Genomic DNA, 16,461 nt, shown 5'->3' with positions numbered 1-16,461 from the left:
TTTCGGTTGCAATATAAAAGTTTTACGTCAAAAACTTGCATCAAAACAAACTACTAACGTCCATTTATTCAAAAGATAAGACAAAATAAAAAGGAGAATTCTAAATTTTAAATTAAACCTGAATTTAGTTTACGAAAAAACATCTACCAAACGTTTTTATATTATTATAATTTAACAACAGAAAGTGTGCAAATTATATTTAATTTCAATTTCTGACAAAAATTATTACTTTATACTTACATACAAAAACAGGAACCTTAATATCCTTTTGTGGGTCAATATGTACAAGACGTTCCCGGTTTCGGGTTCGATAACCGGCAACCTGTGAATGCGATTGTGAATCAGAGTCCGTATCGCTTCAAAAAGAGACGCGTCAGGTCCAATGTGCACCAACGTCCTTTGGTCTTTCAGAACCTGTCTCCAAGAATCTAACTTTTGTTCCTCCAATTCGTACATTTCCACGTTTGGTGAGGTGTAATACATTCGAAGGATTTTGATAAAGTCGGTGATGGTCAACATACCAACAAATTCCTGTTGGCAGCTGTCCCATAAAGGAGCAGCCCTCACCCCTGAAAAAAATCACTGATTAGTTTTAAATAATTACCACGAAAACAAAAAATGACGTGCAAAATATTTCCCTTAACTCAGGCTAAACTGCGAAAGAATTTTTTTAAATTTAATTTAGAATAACTAATTGGTGTTATCCTTTCTATTTTATAATTGTTGAGCAATAAACTTAAAACAAATTAATAAGAATAAACAATGATTTTTTTATTGTTAACTCACCATTATATACTAGAGCAAAGAATGCTTTCTTAACAAGGAGTTGTGTGTCGAAAACAACCAATTTTGCGGACGTTGGAATGAGATCGTAACATTTGTGGAATTTAAAGAACTTTACAAATATCTGAGACTCATCCTCTTCTGAAAATAAAAAAAGCATTAGGTAAATATTAAATTACAATATTATAACATTTTACAAAATTTATTGATTTGAAAAAGATTAGTATGGTTCGATTTGCAGTTGATATAGCAGTATTAGCATCCGCGAACGGTTAATTCAGAAATTCGAAACAGGTTATTAAAGGGGTGTTTGAAGCGCGGCATTGTACGGGTGCGAAATATGGACAGTGGGCGCGGCGGAAAAGAAAAGGTTAGAAGCGTTCGAAATGTGGTGTTATAGGCGGACGATGAGGATAACGTGGGTAGAAAATGTTAGAAATGAAGAGGTATTAGAAAGAATAAGAGAACAGAGGACTCCATGGAAGTCAATAAAAATAGGCGAGATAGGTTGGTAGGACACCTTCTCAGGCATGAAGGTCTAGTCAGAGGCATATTAGAGGCAGAAACAGGAATTAAGAGGGGTAGAGGTAGACCTAGGTTAGATTACTGTTCGCAAATAGTTAAGGATGTGGTTTTTCTAGTTTTAGGGAAATGCGAAGTTTAGGTCAGAATAGGAAAGAGTGGAGGTACGTGTCCAACCAGTCTTAGGACTGACGACCATATGTTGATGATGACGGCGCGCAGCGCTGTACGGATGCGAATTACAGGCGAATGACGAGGATACCGTGGATAGAGAAGGATAGAAATGAAGAGCTATTATAAAGAATAGGAAAACAGATGACTTTATGGAAGTTAATAGGAAGTAGGAAATAGTCGAGATAGGTTGATAGGACACCTTCTCAGGCATGAAGGTCTAGTCAGAGGCATATTACAGGCAGAAACAGAAATTAAGAGGGGTAGAGGTAGACCTAGGTTAGATTACTGTTCGCAAATAGTTAAGGATGTGGGTTGTTCTAGTTTTAGGGAAATGTGAAGATTAGCTCAGTCTTAGGACTGACGACCTTATGATGTTGATGAAAAACATAGGCAATGAAATATTCGTAAAAACAGTTGAAGCTGGACTATTTTTTATTACACAGACATTCTCATAACGTTAAGATTTCTTTATCCTATCCTTCTGTTTTCATATCATGCAATTTTAACACGACTGATAGGGAGAGAAAATACTCTTAAGCTTTTTCCTCCCGTTAATTCACTCTGAAAGGCAGTAAAAAAAAAAACGAGGTGAACGTTATAAAAAGGGATAACTTAATTTAATACTTTATTCTAGAAAACAAAAACAATTATGTAGGGGTTTCTACAGAAAGACGAAAGGAAAAAACAAATTCCAAAAAAATTAGGAAAATATCCCGAGAGAGAAATATTTCTATTCTAAATATTAAAAGGTAATAAGCTTTTCTTTTGTATTATTTATGTACATTTTTTAACAATCAAATTTACAACATAACGCAATAAGATAATTGATTAGCTACATATTTCCTTTGTAACCATTTTTTTAACTTCTAATTTTTTACATTTACACGTATGTAAAACAAAAGGGTATCGGGCATTTTGATCCCCCGACAAAATATCTCCAGATAAAATATCGCCATACAAAATATCCCCGGACAAAATAACCCTAAGACAAAATATGAATCATTTTCATAATATTTTATTCAGTAAATTTACGTATTTTTTCTTAATTTGTTGCAGTTCTTTTATTTTGTTATTGAAATATTTCGTTGTCGGAGTTTTTTGTTTTGGGAATATTTTATCCGAAGATATTCTGTAGAGGAATTAAATATCATGGAACCAATAAAAGTAACCAATGTAACAAAAGAATTAAACAAAGGTGGGTATGTCTCAATACCGTCGATCATTTGTAAAACTTATTACAATATCAGGTTCCGTTGGTTTATTCACGTTTTTTTGGAAAATGTTTTCAAGATATTCGAAAAGAAAAATACTGACAATGAGTTTCAAATCTGAATCATGACTATCAAGTCCGAATTGCTTCCTTTTTTTTTTTGGAAAGTCGTCTTTAGAACGTTTCGACAACTCCTGTGATTGGCATTATCAGGGAATACTGCGGTTGTGTTGAAAATCAGAATGAAAGCGTGACAGCAGTTGACCAAACGTCGGATAAAGGAACTCCATATGCAGACTCGCCAAAACAAGAGAACTAATTCTGAACCATGACTATCAAGTCCGAATATGAAATTCCCTTCATCATCATCATAAGGTCGTCAGTCCTAAGACTGGTTGGACACGTACCTCTACTCTTTCCTATCCCGAGCTAAACATCGCATTTCCTTAAAACTAGAACAACCCACATCCTTAAAGTAATCTAACCGAGGTCTACATCTACCCCTCCTAACTCCTGTTTCATATTAATTAAGAATAATTGCAAATTATTAATTCTACACTAAAGAAATTTGCGACTATTGACTGATTTTATCTTAATTTCCAATTGCTCAATCACTTGATATACACTTTTCAACTTTAAACTATGATTAGATTTAACTATGACTAATTGTAAAGAATTATTTTTATAAAGTCAACTGATTTTGAGGTTCCATACCTGAAGAACCTTAAATTTCGAAAAGAAGGTTCCAATTTTCAGAAGAATTAATTTAGAATTGATACATATGCCTACTTAGTTTCTTGATCTATCCGCGCTCAAATAACAAGACAGTTCAATTTTAAACAAGTAGAAATGCCGCTAGTGTATGATACATTGAGTCATATCAATTTCAAGCTTTCTTGGCTCTGAAACGTTCTTAATTATACGGACGACAGACAACAATGATCGAGAACACGGTTACTCGAGCCAATCGATGATGATTTTATACGCAACTATTATCTGCGAACAAGATGTCGATTATGAAATGCAGGTGCATTCGAGGAATTCTTGGCCTCAGTAATAATCCGCGACCTTAAAACGGGACAGACAATTGCATTTTATTTTGTGACGACGAACAGAAATAGACCACGTCACCCAGCAACTTACAGCAAACTAGCATCACAAACTTCCATAGTTCTGCCAACTTCATGTTTTTTTCTTCTTCAGAACATGATTTGTGTTCGGCATTTTAGAAGCGCAATGCGTACAGCATATTTTTAACATGAAAATAGTGCGATTATTTTAGAGAAATTACAGAGGTAATATAGGTCAGATGAAGGAGCAGTAATGTAACAAGACCGTTTATGGTTTGCAGATTATGTGAATTCGAAAAAAGGGAAGCTGTCCCATTCCACTTGTTATGATCTAAAGATGCAATAAGTTTACAAATTGACGACTTAAAAATGTCCATGTATGAAAGAAGAGGTGAGAAACTAGAGCAAGGGTCGGAAAAAGAATTTTAGGTGGGGTCCGGAAAATTTGAAAATTTTTACCGAGGTCAATACCGAGAAACAACATATTCCGTACCAATTTTTTATTTTAATTTTCACTCATATAAATTCGATTAAAATAGGGTTCAGAAGTTGTCATATTGACCGGCCAGCTTGTTCTTATGATAGCGTTCAAAGCTCAAACGAACTTTAATGTCTACAGAAAAATATTTTTAAAATAATTTATTTGAATAGTTTATACTTCCAAAACGTTTTTGGCGGTCCAGTTTTTGATCTTTCGCGGTCCGGACCTGGACTACGGTTCACCAGTTGTCAACCGTTGGATTAGACCACTAGACGATGAGCGAGATTTAATAATTGAATAATTAAGAAACGAAACTTGTGAAAAATCTGTGAATACATTTAAGTGGAAGAAGGCGTAAGGATGACAGCTAAAGAAGTCTAATAACCAGAATATTAAGACTTACAATGAGAGTGCAAAGCAGAACAAAAAATTTTTAAAAGTTTGAAAGCATGCGTAATATTTATAAGAGTATTAATTTTGATTTTCAGTTTTAAAAGAAGTTATGTAAACGTATCTAAAGATAAATTTAATGTTAGAGTTAATTTGCAAAAACCTTTATGCCATTATATAATTTTAATTGTTTCGAAATAAGTATTAAATACGTACTACAACAAATTTTATAAATCACTTTATAGTTTTCAATTATCATAAAAAATTAAGTATGCACTTAAAAGTTCAATAAGTATTATAATCTTTGTACGTAAATCAGTCCCGTTTTAACATCAAGGGTTTTAAACGTTGTAATTTATAAACAATTTATGAAAGACCCTCAGTTCGCAAGAATTTGTGGTGTTGAAACCTTATGTACCTAGTAACAAAATTTTCAATTAAACAGGAAATGATCAGTAAGCAACTAAAAATATTTTTGTTGAAATATCCGTAAGGAATATAGCTAACTGATTTCTAAACCCAGAATGCTGATTTTTTTACATTAATCGTTCAATTCCTTACTCAAATCTTTTAGATTGTGCTAATGGAAGCACCAAATCATCAAAGTCAGTTAGTTCGCTTTCGTTTGTAAACAATGATTATATTATATATAATTATATATATATACATACGTATATAATGGCATCTATTAAAATTAATTTTGGCATGCTTCTAAACTGAAGAGTGGCACTTTTCAAAATTAATGCGAAATAGGTGTAGGTTTGCTACTCTTACTTAATGGATAGATTAAAATTCTGGCAAGGTTAATTTGCAACAATGTAGATGATTAAAAACACGGATGATGTTTAGATGGTATTTTATACATATTTATTATAGTAATTTAACAAGATAATTAAGGAAGCGAAAGTAATTAAAGTTTTTAATTGACCTAAAAATATACCCACAACTGAAAAATGAACATAGGATTATTTTTTCTCTTTGATTAAACTTCAGATCGCAATTTCCAACTCGTTCCCTCTTTCTAAAAGTTTTATTTAAGTTTGGAAAAATCATTTGAGGAATAAAATGAAAAAGTTGAATTATTTATTTATAAAACATTAATTGCTTATTTGATTCACGTTGTTTTTTAAACGCGGTTATTTATATAAATATTCCGCATTAAAAGTAGAAAGGTACCTTTTTCAAGTATCTCTACAACCCATTCTTTTTCCGCCTGAGGAATCTCCTCGAACTCTTTGATTTGATCGGGACTGTATATTTCGAGCTCCTCGTGGATGGTAGCCAGTCGGGTGCTGGCGTGGTGCGAATAATAGTGAAGACGCAACATGCCCTATCACTATCATCGCACCACCCGTTTTCCACCACTTTTATTCTATCTAAATTAAGCACTTTTTTCAAATTTCTCCGTACACTGTTCATTACCCTCGCCAAAAGTCAACGAACTACTTCAAGAAAACGTTCCTTGTAGTACATGCTTTTCTTTCGTATTTTTGAAAAAGCTAATGAAGTAATTACTTTCAAATTATACCGAGGTAATTTTAATCAGGCTCTCACCAATGATGAAGTTCTCACTTTTTATGAATTTCTGATATGCACTATTCGACGTTCTATTAGATAAAGAGCGGTGCACTTACTTAACTCTTGAAAAACCCACAGTACTGCAGATTTATTATGCAAACATTACGTGTATAATAAAATAAAACAACAAAGCCCAAACGGTTGATAAATATTATGTAAATTTAACGAAAAAGCGAACTATATAAGGGTAAATTAAAAAGCAAAAATCGCGATCGAAATAAATAAATTATCTATTACAAAAGACGAATGAAAAATCAGCTAATTTTCTTTCCTACGACAAGGAAAAACGCCACCACTTGTGTATGTGTAATCAAAAAGTCTGCTTGACAAAACAATATTACTTAAAACGCCCTGTATAGTTACTTTGCCAATTGACCTTATCCTACATTGCTGAATTTCCCGTTTAAAATCAAATACAGTAGGCAATACATTTAATTTTAGCTCTCAGCAATGTAAGCATCTCGCCAGCTGACCCATTAAAATTTGATCAAAACAGCACTGCTTCTTTTTTTTTTTCTTTAAAACGATCACCGGTAAGTAAAACCAGATTGTTTACAAAATTGTGTCACTTGCTATGTACTATGTGTTAAACGCCGACATGCCTGTTTTTAAAACTTTTGGCCACACACAGGCCCATATGTCAACAACTTATTAGTATAAATTGTACAAATGAAAGGTAAATAAACGCACTGTTCCGAAACAACATAAACAATAGAGTTCACCGGTCACCGAAACAACGTGTCACCTCGTCTCCCAATTGTCATCGTATCACAAAACATAATAACAAAAAACCGAAGTGATCGGACACCGATATACACCATAGTTTACTGAAACAATTGTTTTGTTTTCGTTAATAACTTCACCGATTCAATTGTTGACCGCCACGACCAAAGCAACAGTTGTTAATTTGTTGTTTTACTTTAAAATCATTGTTGCGCAGAATACTTCGTTGTTTCGGTTGCGTCCGATCAATAGGTTTAAGACGGAATGATGGTGGTTGGATGTTTCGTAAGCTGTAGCGACGCTCGGGAGCTAAAATTGGCCCGCAACAACAAACGCTAGATGATGATAGTTGATGCGGTACGACGACGCCAAATTGAAGCATTTTGGCAGACGCCGCTTGTATTGCTCTCTCGGCTATATGAACGATGTTGGTTGGGTGGTACTTAATAATGTACTAAATATTCGAAATTCAAACAGAATAACAACTAGTTATTTTTTTTACCTACTATACTTTTATTTTACGGAAAATTACCTTCTAAATAATAAATGGAACACTTTACTTAATTTTCCAGATTGTCTGTAGAGTCCAGGCGATGGGAAAAAACGCTCTTAACCTACCTAGTGAAAACTAGCAATTAAGATTGTATAGGGATAGGTCGTTTGTCCGAATTTTATTATTTATTGGTTACTATACTAAACCGTTTGTTATTTCGATGTAGTCTTGTAGTGATCAGGTTTTGATTAACAATAATTTATTAGTACGATTTTGTCACATTGCAGACTTTTAATGTTTACAAACATATGCTCGTTCCAACAGTTTCAACTCAACCCTTCCGTTGAAAATCCGCTATCCAAGAATTATAATTTCATTGGTCTAGTGTTTAAAAGAATTTTTTAACGGGATTTAATATGGTTTGGAGCATTGGTTTAATGGAAAACCCGCCAGAACGAGAACATGAACCATTAACCGTAATGGTTTTTCCGGGTACCCGGCAAAATCGCTGTTCAGTGCATCTCCATTTTGTACAAATTTCCCTATACCACATCGTATTTTTCAAAAGATTGTGCTGTCCTTTGATGACTGCATGTATAAATTAATATGCCTATGTTCGGTTCTGAACTGGCTATTAGTCTATGCAATCAGTTCCTATTGACTATTCGCCTGTAACTGGCATTCGTTTTTGTAGAATAGAAAGCAAACCTCGAAAGGTTAATTATTTTAGTTTATCATTGTTAATTGCCAGTTCATTTCGCTTGGAACAAAATGAAAATTAAAAAATAATTTGGGAAACAACCCCAAGCTTGCGGCTAAGAGAAGTGTAACTTTAATTTAAAGATAACAATAAAAACACCACTTCATCATTCAAAATCCTTGCGAAGCTTTACGAAAGATCTAGCAGCAGCACGGGTAATAAATACAGTAGAATTCGTTTATTATGACTCCGCCTATATAGACCAACCGCTTAATATGAAGTAATTGCAGTATTAAGTTTGGTTTTCATATTAAATTCTCTGTAGGAAGGTTTGGATATAATGACTCCGTTTAAAATGACATCGTTTATTATGACTGATTTTCAAGAAATCATATCCGGCTATAGTGACCCAAATGATTAATAATAACATTTTCGCTCATTTTTCTGACCCTTCTTATTGTATTTTGATATTACAATTCATTGTTCTTTTTCTTTTTCTGTTAATAAATACAATTTGTAGTTTTTCTATCTATTAAACTAAATAACTAACCAAAATAGAAAGTTGTTTATTTTCTAAGACTATGCTTTGCATGATGCCCGTTTAGTATGACGTGTTTGTTATTTCCCTTCGATGCCATTATAAGCGGATTCTACTGTACATTAGTAATTGTGTTATTACAAGTAGTAATGCTACTACAATTATAACATTAGATAATTGATGATATGGTAAAACAAAGTAAAAGCAATTAAAGGAATAAAAATAAAATAAAATACTGAATAAGCTTACCTAAATCAGAGATGTTTACTTTTTCCAGGAATGGATCTACAACTGGAAGCTGAAACAAAAGTGAATATTAATAAATAAGTAGGTACATAACAAAAATTTTTAAGCCATTACAATATAATAAAGTCTGTCATTTATACGTAAAATTATTCTCAAGTGTAAATACGTCGATTACCTAATTATATTTTTACCTGTGTGAAGTAAGTTATTTAAATTACATTTCCTTTTTATTTTGTTGACTGAGACTTCACCACCTTTCAAATATACAAATCAATTAATACCCCTTCCCCTCAGAATAATTATATACATAAAATTACTCATACGATTAGAAAATCCTTGTTCGAAATCAATTCATAGGTCCGTACGAAATTTTGAGTGATATTCAACCACTGTTTTTTTAATGTATGAGATGGGATATTAAGGGATAAATATAGCCTATGAGCTATACACAGGATACCAAAAATTTGGCTGTTGTGGAGTTAACTTTTGTTATAACGTGAATACAACAAACGTTGGTCAATATAAATATGTATAAAGAAAAACGTCAAAATAAGGCTTGTCAAATACAATAAGACCACAAAAAAAATACAAATTACTAATATTCGGATTTTATCCTTGATTTGTGTCGTGTAACCTTAAATTGTGCCAAATTTCAAGATCCTAGGTCAACGAGAAGTACCCATTTAGATTTTAATGTGTCAAGTAGTGTATGGGTTAACATACTGATAACAAAGCATACAGCTGAGCATGAGATTCCAACGACATCATGAATATGGATATATTTTACGATAATACATGTTCTAAAAGCAGGCAGACTGTCCACCTGAAACAAGGGGTAGAGAGAAAGAGAGGACGAAGTTTCGCTACATTTTTATTAAATTATATTGAAAAAAAATTGACGAAAAGGACGAACATGACAATTAAATGTACCGAGATCTACACTACAAATTTTGAAGCACTTTCCCGATGACGTAATTTAAAAGCAATTTCACTATTATCCGAACGTGTTATTACCAGAAAATTTGTGCGTATTCCGATGACGTTGAAATCCATTGCTCAGTTCCCCAATGACGTTTTTGAAATTGATTGAATTGATTAGGCTGCAGTGTTTGGTATTAAATTAAATACCAAGTTGTGATCATTTCCACAATAGTTCAAAACCCTAAACTGATGGAAACTTGCACACCTGTGTTAATAAATAGATTTACCGAAAAAGCTCTTCGGAAAAGCTGCTTAGGTGATAAATTTTTCTTCTTGACGTTCCTTGCAAACCTCGAATACCAATAAACGAAGCCGCCACCTTGAACGGTCGGTGGCGTAATGGGAGGTGACGGTGACGCGGAAGGTGACGTCGTAGGTGAATTGGATTTGGACGGCCAGGACGACACCGTGCCGTCCGAGGACGAAAGCCTTCGCCAATGCTTTCCCACACTCAAAGACATATCGAAAAGATCGCGGACACGCACTTTTCAAAATCACGTCAAAAACTAAAATCGGCTCGTTTTTTTTTTACACTAATTAATCACATTTCGATTTTCAATATATTGTTTATTATAGGCATACAATTTTACCTGTTAACTCATCTCACCATTTGCTTTTTCCCTACCTAAAACTATAATAATTGTTAAGAAAAGTAGGCGTATGCCAGCACGAACTTGCCGGTGCTTTAACACACTTAAATCTACATTATAAGTCAATCTTAAGTAACCATGGAATGATTAATAAGCTACGAAAACATCCAATCACAGACAGTTACAGAGTTGTTAACGTTACGTATGTATGCATTTTTATAACGTTTATGAAATAAATAAAGTCGAGTATAAAAAGTTTTTTTTTTCCTTTCGTTCAAACACATGTAGCACACTCTCCTGTCCCAGAAACGTTAAACAAACGCATCAGATACAGTACAACACATTTTGGTGAAGTCACCGATATACGTATATATATGCAGTTGAGGTGGTGTCTGCCGTCGTATAACAAGAACACAATAACAACAAACAATAGCAACAACACAACATCTGGAATCCATTCGTTATTCCAGCCGCCAACGTAATGTTTTATTAGTAGTAAATTCCATCTTACTTATTGCTATTCGTTACTAACGAGATACTGTTTCTGTGTGTGTGTGTGTGTGTATCAAGCATCACAAACGGCATTGTCGAAGGCGGCCTTGACAATCAAAACACCAGTCATTCCGATCTGGTCTTAATTCAAATTTGATACTCTTGCAGTCAAGACAGCTGATATATAGTTGCTTCTAAAATAAATGCGCACAGACTTCGTTCATATTTTTTGTACAGAGGATGTATTGTAATTGCTGGAGAACGTTGAATGTTCGTAAATGATAAACATGATGGAGCCTAAACGTTTGATTATTTTATTTTCGAAAACGTTAAATTTTAATTGGACTCATTAATTTTTTAAATAAGTAACCGAAAACGTTAAACACGGCTGGTTAGTAATTTTGTAATAAACCTCGTAGTTTCTGCACGCTAATTAACATATCATACGACGACTGGCAACAAACGCTGAATTAAACATTAGATGACATCATTATTAGTAAAACTCGCAGGACAATGTTTATCTCTATGTACAGCCTTACGTCATGCAAAAAGTTTTTCTTTTCTTAAAAAACACCGGCAATTTCGAATAATTGAAAACATGGATTAATAGATACCCAAATCGATCTAACATTTGCTTTTAATTAGTTGACCTTATGCGGCCTATGGTTGTTTTTTTATTATTATTCGAATTCAATATGACTCGCGAGAATATCTACCAGTTGGAAAATGAACTCAAATATGCGGAATCTGAAGTAATATAGGGTGGTTTATAGGGAGTACGATAAGCGACAAGATGCTGATTCTAGAAGACAAAAGAATACATAATTTCTTGCAATAACTCCAATTTGCAACGATGTACCTGAGTGATAGGAACCTTTAATTATAATGTTAATAATTTTTAGTAAACGTTCACCGGCTAGTGCTAGTGTATAAATATGTCTACTAAATTAATTAAGGAAGGAATGATTAACACTATCGATCACTTAGATCACTGATATTATACTAATCGTAGCACGCTTTTAATTCTGGAATTTGAATTATCCCCTCTACCTACATCTTTTTACACTAATTTATTTAAGATTTAGAAAGCGATTACGAACAAACCCGCAGGATTTTGCATCCTTGTATTATCGCCAAGCGTATCAAGCAGATAACTTTGTACTAATTATCCATTTGAGATCATGGATATTCTTTCGACGTTTTAGCAGACAGCTAATTCCAGAAGTGGTTTAAATTTGAATTTAATGTGTGATTACTGAAGGATGAATCAATAACACCACTCTATACCAAAATTCCAAAATTAAAGAAATTCGAGGCATATTTGACAATTTTAGGAATTTTTCTCGATACCTTCCCTTTTACTAAATTTCTTTATTCTAGAGCAATAGGGAAATATACCCTAGGTAGATTATGGATGACAATGAACTGAATAACAGAAATTGTGTACCACTGATCGAGCTTGAAATATAATTTGATAAAAACAAAACAAGAAATTACGAATACGTAAGTATATTAATATATATTAAACGACATTTTTCAAAGCAACACCAGCAAATAAATTCTAATCGAGCATATAACAGAATTTAAAAAATGAAAAACACCTGCTTCAGAGCCAAAGGTCAATCACATTTTATGTTAATTTAAAAGAATATGCATGCGGAAATAAAAGGGTTAGAAGCGTTCGAAATGTGGTGTTACAAGCGAATGATGAGAATACCGTGGATAGAGGAGGTTAAAAATGAAGAGGCATTAGAAATAATAGGAGAATGGAAGACTTAATAGAAGTAAATAAGAAATAGGCGAGATAGGCTGGTAGGACACCTTCTCAAGCATGAATGTTTAGTCAGAGACTTATTAGAGGCAGAAACGGGAGTTAGGAAAGGTAGAGGTAGACCTAAATCAGATTGCTAAATATTTTTTTATTAATTTATTTGAATAGTTTATACTTCCAAAACGTTTTTGGCGGTCCAGTTTTTGATCTTTCGCGGTCCGGACCTGGACTACGGTTCACCAGTTGTCAACCGTTGGATTAGACCACTAGACGATGAGCGAGATTTAATAATTGAATAATTAAGAAACGAAACTTGTGAAAAATCTGTGAATACATTTAAGTGGAAGAAGGCGTAAGGATGACAGCTAAAGAAGTCTAATAACCAGAATATTAAGACTTACAATGAGAGTGCAAAGCAGAACAAAAAATTTTTAAAAGTTTGAAAGCATGCGTAATATTTATAAGAGTATTAATTTTGATTTTCAGTTTTAAAAGAAGTTATGTAAACGTATCTAAAGATAAATTTAATGTTAGAGTTAATTTGCAAAAACCTTTATGCCATTATATAATTTTAATTGTTTCGAAATAAGTATTAAATACGTACTACAACAAATTTTATAAATCACTTTATAGTTTTCAATTATCATAAAAAATTAAGTATGCACCGAAATGTGGTGTTATAGGCGGACGATGAGGATAACGTGGGTAGAGAAGGATAGAAATGAAGAGCTATTATAAAGAATAGGAAAACAGATGACTTTATGGAAGTTAATAGGAAGTAGGAAATAGTCGAGATAGGTTGATAGGNGGCTACAAAAGATGTTCTTATAATCGAAAACAGGTGAACAGGAACATACTTAACAAGAAGCCTATCAAGTTAAATCGATAATAAAAAAAATCGTATAACATTAACATAACATGTAATCTTGAGAGGACGAAGTTTTGGTAGGATTTTGCATTTAATAAAAAAATTTTAACTTCGTATTTTGCTTTGATTTATCCACATCCCTATAGCAGCCGGTAAGAAAAAATTAAAATTAAAATTGATGTTTTTATAATCTTCAGTTGTTTAACGACACTCCTTACAGATTAATTCTCTTCAGTTTTTGACAAATTACTTAAAAAGTTTAATTACAACTTCAATGTCCGTCCACTGTGTATGGAGTTTTTTTTTTAAATTAGGAAAGTTGCTTTTAATCAAAGTTTTGAATTCCCTTAGGCCAGAAACCGAGTAAACCACTGAATTATTGGATTCAAAATTAAGACTAGCAGTACATTCTTTATTACGTAACTTTATACTATAAAAAAATTTTAAACGCTAACAAAGGAATTAATAATTTCACTGCAAAATTGAATTTTACCGTTGGTACAAGAACGGTGTTCTGCAAAACCCTGGTATTCCGTGGAATAGTCACAGGGGTTCCGCGAGATAAGGAGGTTTTTGTCCTAATAAAATATACAAAATTCTGGGAATAGCAACTATTTTGCATTTAACCGTAACAATAGCATATTTTTCATGACCAAATCAGTAATAAAACGCCAAACCCTAACGGTTCATTTTATGATAGGGACAAGTACCGCTACTTTTGCGAAAGAAAGATGCCTAAATGCCAGATGGGAGGTTAGGACATTCGGACTTTTGGTCTTACGTTGATACATTAAATCGAATGCAATTATTCATTGGTTCGTTCCTATTTTCTTGGTTATTTTGTACGTTTATGTATTATCATTAATATATGCGCGTATACAAAGCAGCGGACTCAACGTAATCACCAGGTTCTTAAAATGAATAACCACAACTAAGTTTACAATGAGAGACAAAATATCTTCTATAATGATAAAAAACAAATTTGACTTCTGGATTGAATAAAAAGGTTACGAATATTTATCCTCCTCTAAATAAGAATTTGATCAATATTAACAATTCATCGTTTCTAAAACAAAAACTCTTATCGAATGATTCAAATTTGAATGACCTTTGGATTGAACTTCCAATGAAGATGAATATTCTGCAGTCATTTTTTAGAAGGTTATCATGGTTCCTGTTTCGATTTGGATCGACTTATAGATTACAGACGACCTTTTCGGTTTACGTCTACAATAAAAACAAATTCGAAATTTGACTTTGACTGGATGCCGTTCAGGATATTCGAATTCAATTGACGGACATTACACCTAATATTAATGCTGTTATTAGCAAAAATGTGCATTTTTAATACATAAGTACAATAAAGTTTTTGAGTTCAGTATGAGGTATCAGTATCAGGTACAAGGGGTCTCATTGTTAGATATAAAACTCTTATCAGTTTACTTTATTATCGAGATGGGTTTCTGCCAAAAAAGGGTCCCGTAGAAAACAAAAATTGAGAACCGCTGCATTAGAAGAATGAATGAAAACTTTGTTAATGTAGATATTGTGAATGTGTGAAATTTAAAGCAAACAGAAGAAAAATGTTAATCAAAACAAATGCATAGAGCAGAATACTACAGTTTCTTCTTTCTAATCACATTTTTTCACACTTATTCTTACGTTTACTCCCAAAACCAAGATGCCATCAACCCCATCACCTCGAATTTAAATATAAAAAATTCTAATTTATCCAATTAAAATAACTATTCACAATATTCACGAAGATCACTAATAGTGTACTCGAACAGACTTTGGAAGAAACTAACAACCTCCAGCTGCGTTCGATTCATATCAGATCAAAACAAACCAATACTCGATCAGGTGCGAAATAACAATAACAATGACGCGATGCCAAACTAATTTAAAAAATGACGATAATTACATTCTAAACATCCTGAACAAACAAAATATAATTTAAAATACACTTATTAACCTATGTAAAAAAATACCTGGTTTATAATTAGAATAAAGCGTTTGTTTGTTGACCACCTCGCATGGAAATAAAGAAACACAATTACATATGAGGTTCAATTCTTCCAATTTCTTGTTAATAAGAAAAATTGAAGCTAGATGTGAATTAGTACAAAAGAATATGAATATAGCAAAACTAGTAACTGATATGAAAGGAACAATGACTTAAATAACAGATATATGTATATGTATTATATCATCCCATAAGGGAGGGAACCTTCGGGATATTTTCGGAAATGCAAAACCTTTTATGGTATTTAACTCCAATATAAACTTTTTTTATTGCTATAAATAATAAAAATTTTTTCATTAATTTTGGTAAACTGTAATAATAAAAGTAAATTTAATAGGTACTTCAAAAAATGGCTTTTGATGGACTTTCTTATTTATTTGAATTGGATCTCAATAAAATTCGTAGATGTCGTAAATTAAGGACTTTAGCAAGTCGACCAATAGAAACCTCTTTTGTGGAGATTTCAATATTGTATACAATTTTCATTTTTATTTATACTGTAACTTTCGTTTTCTATTTAACATCAACATAAAATACTAATAAAATCCAAGTCAACAAGTTTCAGTGTAGGCGCTTTCGAGTATTTTATTGCTTGAAAATTGTCATAAAGGGTGATCCGATAATTTGAAAAGCTAAGCTTTCAAGATTTCTACGCTCTTCCAGTGGAAAAGCATTTAATGATAATAAATCAGAAGTACATATGTACTTAAAACTGAAATTTTGAGCTAACATAGCAGTATTTTGCTCGAGTAAAAAAAAGGAAAATAAAATTTCATCACATTAGAATCACCTGACAACGTTTTATATGTAATAATGTACTGATAT

At 32.7% G+C, this 16,461-nt stretch overlaps 1 protein-coding gene across 2 annotated transcripts in view; it reads right to left on the bottom strand.

Moving 5' to 3' along the window:
* The window catches only part of LOC108733709 (5'-AMP-activated protein kinase subunit gamma-2), a 146,447-nt gene that overhangs the window by 6,375 nt on the left and 123,611 nt on the right, over nt 1-16,461 (bottom strand). For both annotated transcript variants that reach the window (XM_025974119.1, XM_025974120.1), the window contains exons 8-10: nt 8,912-8,960; nt 787-924; nt 241-569 (exon numbers count right to left, since the gene is read on the bottom strand). In XM_025974119.1, the coding sequence (XP_025829904.1) occupies nt 241-569; nt 787-924; nt 8,912-8,960 (516 nt within the window). The remainder of the gene's footprint in view (nt 1-240; nt 570-786; nt 925-8,911; nt 8,961-16,461) is intronic.

Source organism: Agrilus planipennis, unplaced genomic scaffold (genome assembly GCF_000699045.2).
Source record: "Agrilus planipennis isolate EAB-ADULT unplaced genomic scaffold, Apla_2.0 scaffold78, whole genome shotgun sequence".
Lineage (NCBI taxonomy): Eukaryota > Metazoa > Arthropoda > Insecta > Coleoptera > Buprestidae > Agrilus > Agrilus planipennis.
The sequence above is the reverse complement of the archived record's forward strand: the minus strand, read 5'-3'. Positions and strand labels throughout refer to the sequence as shown.